This window comes from Populus trichocarpa, chromosome 9 (genome assembly GCF_000002775.5).
Source record: "Populus trichocarpa isolate Nisqually-1 chromosome 9, P.trichocarpa_v4.1, whole genome shotgun sequence".
NCBI classification, from domain to species: Eukaryota; Viridiplantae; Streptophyta; class Magnoliopsida; order Malpighiales; family Salicaceae; genus Populus; species Populus trichocarpa.
In genome coordinates this window covers 5,228,272-5,242,564 of record NC_037293.2, presented here as the reverse complement: position 1 = coordinate 5,242,564, position 14,293 = coordinate 5,228,272, and the positions used below count along the sequence as shown (strand labels likewise).

The following is a 14,293-nucleotide window of genomic DNA, read 5'->3' as shown; positions in this document are numbered from 1 at the left end:
GAGTTTGTTTATGAAAATATTTTTTTATTTAAAATTATGGTTGAAATTGTTCTTGTATGTTAAATTACTAAAAATAACAACTAATTTATATATCAATTTGCATTGTATTTAAAAATGTATTATCATAACAACTAAAAAGAAAAAAACTTATTTATCCAAATCAGAATTCGAAGATGGTTTCACAAAAACAAGTGGTGGAAGGAAGACTTGGGAAGCTAGTTTGAGGGATGCTAAGAACTAGCTTGACAGTGTGGTTGCGGTTGCTTTTCAAATAACTTTTCGTGTCGAAATGCATGTTAATGATTTTTTTTATTTTTTAAAAATTATTTTTGACATTAACACATCAAAACGATCCAAAACATACAAAATATATTAAATTTTAACAAAAAAAATTTGAATTTTTTAAGAACACGGTTTGCACCGCGTTCCAAAACGGTCTCTAAACCAATAATTTTAGGAACAAGAAGATGGAAGGAAGAGAAAAAAAAAAGAAAAAAGACAAATAGGATACTTGAAAGAATGTGAAGGTGGAGACGATTGATAGGTATTTTGGAAGTGTGAAAACAAACAGATTTTTTTTCTCTTGATAAATATCGGTTATAAAGAATCACCCCACAAACAAACTCCCTAATGAAGGTTGTTTGACAGTAAAACGTATTGGATGGTAGATCTGTGAAAATTATTAGAAGAAAATTATGTTAGATCTGAGAAAAAAAAAATGAAAGAACAACATGAATGAAAAAAGGCACGATGGGGATGAACAAAAGATGGAGAGGGTGGGGGTATTTTGGGAAGTATAAAAACCAACGACTCGATTTTGGAATCAAAGGTTGTTGGTGGAGAAGATTTGAGTTGTAAACTCAGTAAAAATCATGTTAACAATGCTATTTCATGATCTGTGATCAAAATAGAATAAATTATGGGTTTCACAGATTTTAAATTATATTTCAAATTTAACCAAAAATCATTAAATTATGATCTGCCTCAAAAGCAAGTCAACCACAAAAACAATTACACTTAACTATATACTTTATGCATTAATGATAATATCTAGTTCCTTGTTACATGTTTATACTTCGTGGGGCTCACGTTGTTTTAATAGACTTGAAAATGTATGCATATTGGAAAGAATCTATGGCGGTAGTGCTGTGAAAATGCATGAATTGACTAGCGACATGGCATTCCAGACACCGGAAGAGAATTCTGCAGTCATGGTGAAAGCAGGTGCGCAGAGGAGTTGACAGAGAATCTTAGGAGAGTTTCACTAATGGATAACCAAGCTGTGTAAGAGTCATGTGCAGCAGCACCCACCAACTTAGTTACCTCTTTCCTCTGCAATGGAGCGTGTATCTTCTGCTTCAGGAGATATTTCAGACTTTCACTATCAGTCTTGATGAGGAATTGATCATGTTCCAAATAATATCTCCACCTTTCAACAACCATCGAAATAGCCATGAATTCCTTCTCATGAATCGATAATCCCATACGCTTCACAATTAATGCCTTACTGACAAATGCCATGGCTTAAAACAGCTCCCAGCCCTGTAAAACAAGGTCCGTTGAAAATCTTAAATAAGTTTCTTAAATCACCAGTAATTACCTATAGATATCTTATTGGTGTTTTATTTTGACCCTTAACACTCTAAAAATACGTAAAAAGCAGATCAACACGAGCCAATAATATTTAAAATATGAAAAATAATAAATTGGATCCTGATTATGTATATATACAGACACTAGTTCCTCTAAATAGACTCCCTGGTTCAATCCGCTGATGGAGACGATCAATCTCGTGATTTTTGTCACTCGGAACATTCTCGGGCGTCTTTTAGGTCAAATCTCATAAGAAGCCTTGCACTCTTGTATCTCACTCCTGTACGATCATGCAACGGAACTGCTCGAATACCAGTTCTCAACTCTGATATAGGCAAATATGTTTGGCCAGCGAAGTCATGACTTCCATATTTATCATCGTCATTGACTTCGATCCTAAGCACTGACAATTCAGGAGCAGGCACTTCGAACTTAAATTCCTCGTTCCATTCCGGTAGCCAGCTGTTTTTAACTACCTGTGTTCTACTGGTTTCACTAGCATGGACCCCAACAATTCCAACCTGTGAATCCAGTAACTGGTTATCAGAAGTAACATTTTTTCCATGGTCATGTTCCAAAAGAGGGAGATCTATTCTGCCAATGAGTAATGCAAGTGATGTGCGTTAAGACGATCATAAGAAATTCGGGAAAACTGCTGGCATGTCAAAGATCACAAACAAGTACAGAACTCTAAAGGTGAAACATTTTCAAAACTTGTGACTTGAAACTCCTACAGGCGCATTTAATAATTATCACACATATTTACTTTGATCTTACTTTTACCAAGAAGTCAGGTGGAGAATATTGATCAAAATGTGTGTGGCGAAAATCCAAATGCCACCCTTCCCCAGAGTAGATTTTCACCTGATAATTAGAAGGTGAGTCCGATCCAGATGCTTCAGTATTAAGGAGATGAGAAGTGGAATTTAAAACATTTATTGTTACTATTTAAGTCCACACACCTTCAATATTTTATAAACTGTTGAGGGCACACTAGGATCAAAATCATCATTTTCCCTCAATAAAAAATCAGGTTTTTTCACATAACCACAGCCACCATTGGCTCTAAACATTCCTTGCATAATCCGAAGGTGGTTCCCATAGCCCTGTCAAGGAAATAAAGGTCAAGAAAACACACAAGGCCATAACACAGAGAGTGGACATCTGTCCCAACAGTCAATTGAAATGGAGCTCAAACAATTCAAAATTCTCTTCCTGTTGAAATTGATCAGTCAAACCTGAAAATGGAATGTTAGCAGAAGAAAGCAAGCATAATTATTCCATTATAACTGGAGCTTCCAGGAATACAAACACCCAATTTAGATTTAAGACAAAGTTTGATGATAGTGTAGTCTCATACACTGTTGGTGTTTTTTTGTTTTTCAAATAACGTCGTGGCCAGAGAATCACTGTTCTTTTATTGGAAGAAGTTTCCTAGACTTGAATCATAGTGGCACGACTCTCCAGCATATAATACACTACCGAAAATTTTAAAGCATGCTGCATGTTATAGAGATGCTATATCTTAAAGCAAAATGACCACAGATTTCTAAGAATTCTTAAAAATTTACTCAGAATACTCCAGAATTGTCGTCATTGATCACTAAAAGAACTTGCATTTTAGATATGGGACCTGATTTACCTCGACAATAATAGGCTGTTTTTTTTTTTTTAATAGACTAGTATTCCTAATCCCTTTTGATGAAGAAAATGCTCAGAGCCAACACAGTAACAAGAAAGTCATAAACTATACGTATCTTGCCTGCAAGAAGCATATTGCAGGATCTTTATGAGACCTGCTTTTATTTGTTGCATCGGCTGTACTGTTGGAACAGTTTTTCTACCTAAATAACTTTTGAAATGAAGTTATATAAGGCTTTTCTTTTCAAGTATTCATTTGAGAGTGTCTTGTTCGGTCTTATGTCCTCTAGAGAGTGATCAATGACAGGAATAATGGAACAGAAAGCTACAATTCCATCCTCGCTTCTTTTGAAGTGAGGTGTATTCTAATATAGAATCAGAAGATATGCATGAGAAAATTAGAAATAGAATTCAAAGTCGGAGATATCCCTAGAGTACAAAGTATCAGTACTCATTCTATCAACCTAAGAAGCTAAAAGACAAACCTGCATATTAAATGCAACCATTTGAGCTCCATGTTTCCATCCGACGAAAGGATCGTAATTAGATGAATCCAAGCGTGTACCTTTGGGGTATACCCGCAACAAATTGTTCTTGGTGAAACTAGTGGAAGAAATCATTAGACTTGCTAATTAGAACTGACAATTAAGATGGCAAGCAAGGTAAGCAATACCGGTGGTTATAATCAGTAGGAGCACTGGAACAAATTTAGAAAAGCATGCCCTGCCTCCGTAAGGAGCAGAAAATCAAGGTGTTAAGACTCCCAGCACTGCAATGCTGTCCCCGACTTAACAACGTGGGTTTTTTTTATATCAATGAAGCACAGAATCCTTGTCGATGAACAAAGCTAGTTTTTTTTTTTTAGGGGCGGAAGAGAAGGATAAACTTATTCTGAATACATGATCTTATTTACCTGACAATGTCTTTTCCATATGTTCTTGTAGCCTTTTCAAGTTCTTGCTCACTCAAGCTCAGACGTTTTACTTCTTTCTCATCTATTCTGAGCCATTCTTCTAATCCACCTTCTGGCTTCCCTGAAGGAATGGCAATTAAATCCCTGTATTTAGGTATTGTCATCTCCTCATCTTCTCCTTGAAGCTGTTCTCCCTCATCAATCTGATCCTGCTTAGCGAAACACATGGATGAGCAACTAAAAAGGTTAATTCTTGAAGAATGCAACTTCTCATCACCCCCTTGTTCCTCTGATGATTTTTTTGACTCGTGCGGAGTGTTGCTGTCTTGAGTTTCAAGATACTCTCTTGGCGGTTTAGTTGAAATCAAAATCTTCTTCTTCAATGACTCTGGTGATAATTTCTCTAATTCATCTGTCTCGGGACGGTACAGCATGTCTCCGAATGTTTTAGTGACCATCTATTGCATACCAATTTTGGTTACACAAGAGGTACACTCGAAACCATGCCAGCAATAAAAGAACATAAAATCCCATGATATAAGTTCACTCTCACCTTAGCAACCTTATCTTGAAGATTGGCAGTCAGGTGGTCTTCAAACGTTATCACAACAGGATATTCGGATACCTGAAAGGCAAATTCCTTAATTGCACGCAAACATCTGAGGAGTTTCACTGATGTTGTCAGGGTCCTGCATATATAAAAGAAATCTTATCAATTCATAATTTTGACAATAATAGTTAATACCGAAACCTAAATATAGCTTCAGAAGTAAAAGAAACAAAAGGGTTTTGCGTATCTTTGTTTACTAGAGCCGATGCAATTAAGCATGAATCATTTTCACATTCTTATTTTCAATGAAAATCACATATTTATATTACGAAACAAAACAAACCTCGAGCATAAATTAGGTAGACACAAGTAACACAATATGAGATCTAGAGATAAAAGTGAAAATTAATTCCATACCCTCCATGGCGAACCACCACATCGTTGTTCCTGGCTGGCCATAGATCTAATTCAATTACTCTTACACCATTTTGCAAAGCTTTTTTGATAGGTCTAACACCGCTCTTACTGCTTAATTGATTCCCAGACAGGTAAGAGTTGTGGCCTGTGTACATGAAATAATGAGCTAGTGGAGCAGTCATGTCCTGGTGCACCTGAATTAAGAAACATCGATATCACACACAATTACCATTATAGGAGGCACACACGAAACAGAGAGGAGGGGGGGGGGGATTTGGAAAAGTTATATATCAATATTGCCTATGACACGGAAGATTTAAATAATCAAGATGTTAAAGATGGATGCATGAAAGATGTTTGGTGTTATTCTGGAAGTGCAAGAGGAGAGGAGTATTACACATGGAGAAAGAGGAGTATTCAGGTCGCCAAGAAGATATCGATAGAAGGCTTCTAGATTAAGACCCTTTCTTGGGAAGATGTTGAGATGCTTGAGACTATTAAAGATCGCCTCAGCGTCTTCTTCCTTGGCATTGTTTTGTCCTTGAACCTTTGATAGAAATTTAAGTAGATCATCCTTTGACATGGTGCCATTCTGTGAGTAGTCCTGGAAAAGTTTTTTGACATCATCAGGGGGTTCAAGCACCCTGTGCATGAAAGTTCTTATGCAAAAGATGCAGACCGTGAAAGGCTGCTCCATTTGTTGAAGAAAAAGAGATGAGATCCTTGAGTTGATGTTGTTTATGCTCCCATGTATATTGATTCTGCTTTATTTGGAATGGAGAAAGAGTAGAATATCTTCAAATGGCTGTACATCACAAGAGTGTTGGTAGAGCAAACTGAGCATCTAGGACGCGCAAATTGTAAGAAAGCTACAATTTTCACAACCCGTCCTCTTCATTTGTTGTTTCAGAACAAACAATAGTGGTCAGAAGAAAGTAGTTGTAGTAATTCTACGAATCTTACTACTGAATTAAAGGAAAGAATATCTTGTCGCTGCTATTAACCTTGAACCACAAACAGATAAAAAGAATGAAGTGGTGGGGCAAGGAAATGCATCCGTCCCTCGAGTTATAAAATTCTTGGCATTTAAGCTGCAGAGTTCACTGGAGAATACAGAGGTCATTATCACACCCTGTTTAGACACCCCATTCGTACTTAATAATATTCCCATCAGAGAAGGGAATAGCATATGCAACTCTGCAAGAAAATAAACCAAGTTATTGAGTTCTCTGCTTTTAGATTGATTTGCTGCTATCCTTTTGGTTTCATTTTAGGTTTACAATCACGTTATTGTAGTTTAAATGATCTGTAATATCAAGAATGACACTGCTTTTATAACGGTTTTGCATTTTCATCTGGGCAAATTTACTTCCATCTGGTTTTGCTCCTCGCCATATTGAATTTGAGATTTTATAGTGCTAAAAAAGGAGAAAGCAATGAAGTTCCAACTCAAATCACTTTAGGAGATCAGATGCAGAAAATTGTTAAGCCCGAGACATTTAAGGCTCCACGTCGACTACGCTCATGCATGCGGTTCATTCCCCATTGTAAATAGTGCAGAGAGCTCTAAGCAAGCAACTTAAAACATTGAAATTCAGAATGTCTCACATAAATGAACATGCCTGATCGCGTAACCTAAAGAATTCTACCAAGCATTTAGAGTGTAGAGTATGCAATATGCGTAAAAAGTAACTATTGTTGTTTAAAATATAAATAAATTTCCATCTAAAAGACCATAATCAAAGAACAGCCATGAGTTCTCCTTCAATATGCATGCAAAGAACCTTAGATTATTTGTCATGAGAACCAACTCTTTTAGCCAACGAGCAGTCAAAACGTGAAAGCATATACCATAGACTAATCCCTCTAAAAATAGCACAAACAAGTGGATGATTGATTCCGGGGTTCGGTTTTGTTGTGTAGCACAAACTTGGAAGGAGAAACTGGCAAGTCGGCAGAGGCATTGTAGATGCAGGGGCGGCGGTGGATATGGGAGAACCCACTTGGGTACAGTCGCACTACAAGTCTTCTCTTCTTCTGCTCGAGAAATGGTAGTCAATATTAAGTGCACAACTCGATTACTAATGATCAGATGATGGATTTTTAATGGAAGTAAAATGTGAAATCACTAAAAAAAAAATAGAGGGTGAAAAGTTTAAGTTTGAACCTAGAATGCAAAATGTAATGGCTTCTAAAATAGAGGACGGTGGGGGTAATTAACTTTATTTATATTCTTCTATTTTTATTTCAAAATAACGTGAACTAGTGAAATGACATAATTAACAAATAATCATATTTTTACACGAGAGGTATTTTAAATAAAAACATGAATATTATAATTTTACGTTTATTTTTTATGTAATTATTATAACAATAAACATGGTATTTATTATAAATAGACTAAAAAATTATATACTTAATTAGTATATATATGAAGAGTGATAATTAAATTCAAAAGAGAAAAAAAATGAGATGATTGCTGATCCTCCCGTAATCATCATTACAAAGTACTATTATATTATTGAAAAACAAACTTAGATAACATAATGTCTATTTCTTATATATATAACTTCATAGTTTACATTTTAATTAATTATATCAACATAAATTATTACGTTTATTTAATTTTTTATTTATCTTAATAAAAAAATATTGGATAATATTTTAAATTTGGAAAGAACTAATATATTTCACCCTCATCATATCCTAAATCTTAAAAAAACATCAATCCAACAGGTACTCGAGGATGAAGGCCCTGAAAGATCAAAACACAAATCATAAAACCATAGCCCACCAAATGTCGGCCTTTTTCTGAGCCAGGAAGGGCCCTGGAGACTCCACGTTTATCAGCCAATAGGGTTTAACTAAAATATCCACTAGCCACGCGGCACAATTCCATTGGACTATGCCGCTCCCTTCCTGTATAAAAAAAATAAAAGATCCTCTCTGCAGCTACTCACTGTCACTAGCAAAAAAACCCTGAAGTAGAGATGGCAAGATCGGGATCGTTGGCTGTTACTCTGCTGTGGACTTTAGTCCTTTTCGGAACTCTGACTCTCATCCAGGTAATCTAAGATCGGTCATGTTGATTAATAATTATCTAGGTCCGTCGGCTATAATGGTTCTATTAGATCGAGGCAAATATTAAGAGATTTTGTTCTGATTTTCTGTGTTTTAATCGTTGACTGGAAGATTGCATTGATTGGTGAAAATTGTGGTTATAAAGCTGAAAATCTGAGTAACCTTTTTCAGGCGAAGAAGTCGAAGGAAGATTTGACGGAGATTACCCATAAAGTTTACTTCGATGTTGAGGTTGATGGAAAACCAGCTGGTATGTTCTTTGTTTGGATTATATTAAAAGAAAAGAAGCAATTGGGTATTTCGATGAAGAAGTTGCTAGATGCCTATGTGACCCATTTGATCTGTTTATGCATGCTGTCGTGTTCTGGCTCTCAAACAGACTATTTGACATCAGTGAGATAATTCTTGTGCTGCTACATTCTGGATCTAAGGACAATATAGTTGGCAATAACTAACTTTTTCATTCATTTAGAGAACGGTTTGAAATTATTGGAGTTATTATTAACTGTTGAACTCTGCAGTGGAAGCAATATGCTGTATAAATTTCTCTGTTTTGCATTGCTTTGTTCTCAAATATTGGGCACTAAAACATGACATCTATTCTCAGGTCGCATTACCATCGGACTATTTGGCAAGACAGTTCCAAAGACCGTAGGTATAATCTTATACGTGGTGGTGTGTTTGGTTCCTTGATTGTTGTTGATCTTGATTCAGAATGTTGTTAATTAGTTGATGCTTCCAATTTGCAGAAAATTTCCGGGCACTCTGCACTGGTAAGCTGCTAAACTAAGCATCTTCATTTATCTACACGTTTCTATAGATGAATTATTTCCTATCTCCATTGTATCGTTTTTCTATTTCCAAAGTAGATGGACTTGCTTTTTACAGAACATATAACATTTCTGCCATTTTCATTTCTGAATGTCTGATTGTCTAATTGGTGATGAATATCTGGACTGCTGACCTCGGAAATTCTTGAAAGCCCTAGAGAGAACAATAAAAGTGGCCTTAAGTGTTGGGCCTTTTTTAGAAGAAATAGAAGACAATTAGTTTTTTATTGTGGTTCGTTTTCATAAAATGACCCCCATGATCTTAGCCTATTGCAACTGAATTGTAAAAGCTAGGTTCATGCCGCACCATTATTCTTTATCGCAGGAGAAAAGGGTGTTGGAAAGAGTGGGAAACCTCTTCACTACAAGGGGAGTGCATTCCACAGGATTATTCCCAGCTTTATGATCCAGGGAGGTGATTTTACACTTGGTGATGGTAGAGGGGGAGAATCAATTTACGGGGAGAAGTTTGCGGATGAGAATTTCAAGTTGAAGCATACTGGACCTGGTAGGTGAAATGTTCGGTAGTTTTGATAAACAGCCTCTTGGTTGCGTGATAAACATGATCTTTTTTTGTACAGGAATTTTATCAATGGCAAACGCTGGTTCTGATACAAATGGCTCACAGTTTTTCATCACAACAGTGACAACTAGCTGGTAATGACATGTTTATGTTTTGAACATTTGGTGTGAGATGCAGCTGCAATGCTCCGATTGAATACTGAATTGTCTGTACTACTGAATGATCAAACTATGTACAGGTTGGATGGCAGACATGTTGTGTTTGGTAAGGTCATATCTGGAATGGATGTGGTTTACAAGGTTGAAGCTGAAGGCAGGCAAAATGGCACACCCAAGAGCAAGGTTGTTGTCGCGGACAGTGGTGAACTCCCTCTATAAGTGCCCCCCCCCCCCCCCCCCCCAGACCAGCATGTCCGGTGATAATGGGTGTTCTTTTCACATCATGTAGAAGAAGACGGCATATGGCCTTTATGAAATGCTTTCACGTAAGAACAATGTACCAAATGCAATACTAGTGATGGATTGTTATTTGGCGCACGTTTATTTTGAGTCATCAAAGTGCCGAAGATGGTGAGTTAGTTAAATTTATATAATTTTTAATCCAATCAGACATATATTTATTACTGGGTAGTAGCGGATGGTTTAAAGTGTTTTTTACTTAGAAAAATACATCAAAATAAAGCTTTTTTATTTTTAAATTTTTTTTTTGATATCAGCACATTAACACGATTTGAATACATAAAAAACATTTGAAGTAAATAAAAATAATAAAAATTTTATAATTTTTGAAAATAGGTTTGCAATACACTTAGTGCTGCTGTTTAACTGTAGATTTGCAAATTTTTGAAATTTATTTTGCTTTAAATTAATTATTTTTGTGTTTTTATATTGTATTGATCTCAAAATAAATTTTAAAATATAAAAAATATATTATTTTAATTTATATAAAAAAAACAAAACTACACAGACTAAAGAACCCTTTTAATAATTTTAGAAAATACTCCGTGATTTAAAAGGCTAAAATTCAATTGCAGCAGCATATCCCGTGTGCATGATTAAGTCCATAAATTATTAAGTGGAGTTGTTAATTTTCATATATGAAATTACATCCATTGAGATTATTTTATTTGTTTATTTTTATTATAATATGCAAATATTAGGGGATCGGCATCTACAGTGTGATCAGCTATGCACGAGCCTATCAATAAAAAATCAATAGCACACATGACATTACGATGCCTCGACTACTCAACTATTCCAGTATGTTTTTACAGACTGACGTTCTCTTCCTTTCCCCTAAGTTGAACTGTCCACTTGACCAAATTCATGCCATTAATCCACATCCTAAAACGAGTTTACCTTACTCGAGCATCTAAAAACAATAAGATAATGGATTGCTTAACTACTGATAAGAAGAATATTTTAACTACTGATTGTGGTGTTACCAACCAAAAAGAGAGGCATCATATTACATTGATGGCAAAAATTGCTATTCTACGGAATTAGAAGCACTGACATGCGCAAAGACACGACATAGGTATTGTTTGGTATTGTGTTTGGAAAGCGCTTCCGAAGAAATTTGATTTTTTATTTTTGTTTTAAATTAATATATTTTTGATATTTTTAAATTATTTTGATGTGCTAATCTCAAAAATAATTTTTAAAAAATAAAAAAATATTATTGACATATTTTTCTGAGTGAAAAATACTTTAAAAAACAACCATAACCATAATCGACACTAAGAACGAGAGACCTTTGCTGTCTTACCAGTAATACATCTTACCTGATGTAGTTGCCTTTAGAGCTTTATCAGTTGAAAGAACCCATCCCAAATCTAGATGTCTCAAGGTAATTAGAAAGGAAAAGTTTGTTCTGCATCACCATCACCTCGGTATAGAACGACCATACCGTTTTCTTCATCACCGTCACAACCTCAGATGAACAAATAATATGACAATTAAACCTCCCTTTTTGATATATATATTAGAGAACTACGACCCTTTAACCTCAACCCTCGATACTTCGATTAACATTGAAAACGTCATCTCTAACTGCCTTTAGAACCAGTTGTTGATAACCTGTATTATGTCGACAGTTCACATTTCTTCTCTCTTGCTCCTCCATCCATGTATATTTCAACAACAGAAAACACAACTGGTACATCTTCCCATTCCCAGTGATTCTACAGAAAATTTCATCTAGAATTTATTGTCATAGATGAACAATTTCCAGAGTTCCAAATACATAAATAATAAAAAACAACTCACCATAGTGGTCGATAAAGGAAAAGACGCTCTTTGGAGTATTTATGGAGCTATCCTATGGCCAGAGAATTTGTTAGGGAAAGTACGGTTGTTAAGACCTAACACCCAAGGAAATAAGATGAAAGAATTGATCAAGTCAGTCTCACAAATCGAAGAATAAGGTTTTGGAAAAAGGGGTTTGTTGTTTTTCACATTCTTCTCGTGAAGCATTATTTGATGGCTCAGTTCTATGATGTCCTAATTTTGGATGTCTTCGGGCCCCCCCTGCCTGTCTACTAACCCAGATAATATACAGTCACAACACATGGAACCGCGGATTGATTAGCCTTGCAATGAATAATTTTTTCCATTAAGGTGACCAGCATAAACCTAGCCTCTGATAATGACTGCCAAATTTACCCCCTACAAAATTCAGGACATGTTATTATTTCAGAATTAAAAAACATGAAATCTAAATTAATCAATATATCCATCTTCTACCTGTAGCCCCCTACAAAAGAAACTAAATTAGTTGCTACAGATTAAATACCGCATTAATTCATTACCTTTTCCCTCTCTTTGCCACATCATAAATAAAGTACCGAAATCACAGACCTACCTTATTGCGATTTCCCTCCGTCAGCCTCTGTTAAGAGTTTTGCAAGCAAATATAGCAAAAGAGAAAGTAAAAAAATTAAAAAAATAAACAGAACATAAATACCTTATTACGTCTGCATACAATGCAGTAAAACACAGTCCCGCAGGCTTGAAATCATCATCCTTATAAAACATAACAACAAACACCGCATAAGCATACATAACCATCATTATCACCGCCTGACCTCGAGCTCCATCTCCACCACAACCAACCACCAGGACACTAAACAAGACAAGCACGACAGACCTCAAAAGAGTTCATTATTAATTGACTGACTAAGCATGATTGATTAAGCAAAGATGATCGAGATTACTTTAACTGATTGATCCTTTGATTTAATTTGACTTCATTTCAAGACTCGTTGCTAGCGCTCTCCAACTTGCTTTCTCCTCCATTCTTAAGGCGACGCCGTTCCTCAACAATGTTGGAGACTTTGAATGATAAATCGGAGTAAATCGACATTACCTTGGTGATATTTCCATTAATCTCGCGAATTAATGAAACGTTTTTAACGAGATTATCTGGAATCTTCGACTGGTGATTCGCGTTCACTTGTTTAATCAAGTCACTGTTGTGATCCAGTACGCTCTGCACGTGCTTGAAACTCTTGCTCAGGGTATCCCACGCCTCCGCGTCACACTCTTCTTCCTTCTTTGCTCCTCCTCTGTCGTTTTTTATACGCTTTTTGTTTGGATTTGGTGAAGCTGTAACGGTTGTGTTGTTCATGCTTGAATCTTCTTCTTCCTCCACCAGTGATGATGATTCAAGCTTTTTCAACGCTTCATATGTGAGTTTAGCTTCTCTCTCTCTCTCTCTCGATTTCGTCACTCGGATTCTGTTTTATTCAGCAGAAATAACGAAAATTAAACTTGATTTTATATCTTGTGGTGAGAGTGAAACGGGTCGGGTCGAAGGCTAACCGACTTGAAATGGCGGTCTGTGGTTGTTGAAGAATTTGACAACCCAGTCATGTTTTTGGAAACGATTGGTTCTTGCCATTTGGTGAGTCTTGATTGGTCTGTCAAAGGACCATTGATAGCTGGTGGTGTAAAGTGGATGATTATTTTTCAAAAACAGCAAAAAAGAGGTGCGCCTCTCTGTTTTCGCTTTAGGGCTGACCTGGTATATTGTTTTAGTGTCCCAAAGCGCTGCCTTATTGGCCGACTGGGTGAGTTTAATGATGTTAATTAAAATAACAAATATCTTCTCGTTCAAATAAACATCTCTCTCTCGTCGATTGATTTTTGGAGCTTTGGGCGCGTCAGGACACGCGCCTTGAGACGCGCGATGACGTGGAATCCTTCAGCATGAAATTATAGTGGGACGGCGGCTTTTGATGTCAAAATGTGCTGGACAAGAAAAGAAAAGTCAAATCTGAGAGTCTAATGATGCCATGATGGGCATCATTAGACTGCTTCTTGATAAAGGACCTAAACCCAACTACTTGGGAGATGGAGACTTAGTCTTGTTTTGTTTCAGGAAAGGAAGTGAACAGACAAAAAAAATATACAAGGAAACGTATCAACGGTTGAGGAACTGGAGTCGTCGTGAAGTCTTCCTAAATATTCTGATCTATCCTAATCTCACTCCTAACAAATTAACAATTACCCTTTGATAATCTTGAAATTCTGCCAATGACAATAATCGATTTGTCACTCTATTACCTCGTAATTCTCTTGATGCTGGATTCTGAAGATACGTCATGTTTCATGTTGTCAGATCACGGATCTTCAATTGGTTGTGCCCAGATGGTAACCTGCACCGCTAATATTGTTGGAGGGTAAAGAAAATAATTACAAGTTCAGAATGGTTGGAAACGACTCAGAAACACAACCATGGACTTA

At 36.1% G+C, this 14,293-nt stretch overlaps 2 protein-coding genes across 12 annotated transcripts; one reads left to right on the top strand and one right to left on the bottom strand.

Moving 5' to 3' along the window:
- Positions 1–1,004: 1,004 nt before the first annotated feature.
- LOC7468557 (phosphoinositide phospholipase C 1) lies at positions 1,005–14,241 on the bottom strand. Of its 11 annotated transcripts, none has more exons than XM_052455645.1 (11): positions 12,513–14,241; positions 11,816–11,910; positions 11,332–11,730; positions 5,512–6,311; positions 5,115–5,308; positions 4,701–4,836; positions 4,148–4,605; positions 3,720–3,837; positions 2,556–2,699; positions 2,371–2,457; positions 1,005–2,114 (listed from the first exon to the last, which is right to left on the bottom strand). In XM_052455645.1, exons 4-11 carry the CDS (start codon positions 5,809–5,811, stop codon positions 1,803–1,805), a joined length of 1,749 nt encoding a protein of 582 aa, XP_052311605.1. In that variant the 5' UTR covers positions 5,812–6,311; positions 11,332–11,730; positions 11,816–11,910; positions 12,513–14,241; the 3' UTR covers positions 1,005–1,802. The 11 variants fall into 11 exon arrangements, with proteins under 11 accessions (XP_052311605.1, XP_052311608.1, XP_052311609.1 ...); XM_052455648.1 differs by having other exon boundaries at positions 11,332–11,910; positions 12,513–12,571; positions 12,763–14,241; XM_052455649.1 differs by lacking the exon at positions 11,816–11,910 and having other exon boundaries at positions 12,513–12,571; positions 12,763–14,241.
- LOC7468558 (peptidyl-prolyl cis-trans isomerase CYP20-1) lies at positions 8,035–10,088 on the top strand. Its single transcript, XM_002313342.4, has 7 exons — positions 8,035–8,179; positions 8,367–8,445; positions 8,803–8,850; positions 8,945–8,968; positions 9,351–9,533; positions 9,607–9,682; positions 9,787–10,088. The coding sequence occupies exons 1-7, from the start codon at positions 8,105–8,107 to the stop codon at positions 9,923–9,925; spliced, it is 624 nt and encodes a 207-aa protein (XP_002313378.1). The 5' UTR covers positions 8,035–8,104; the 3' UTR covers positions 9,926–10,088.
- Positions 14,242–14,293: the final 52 nt, after the last annotated feature.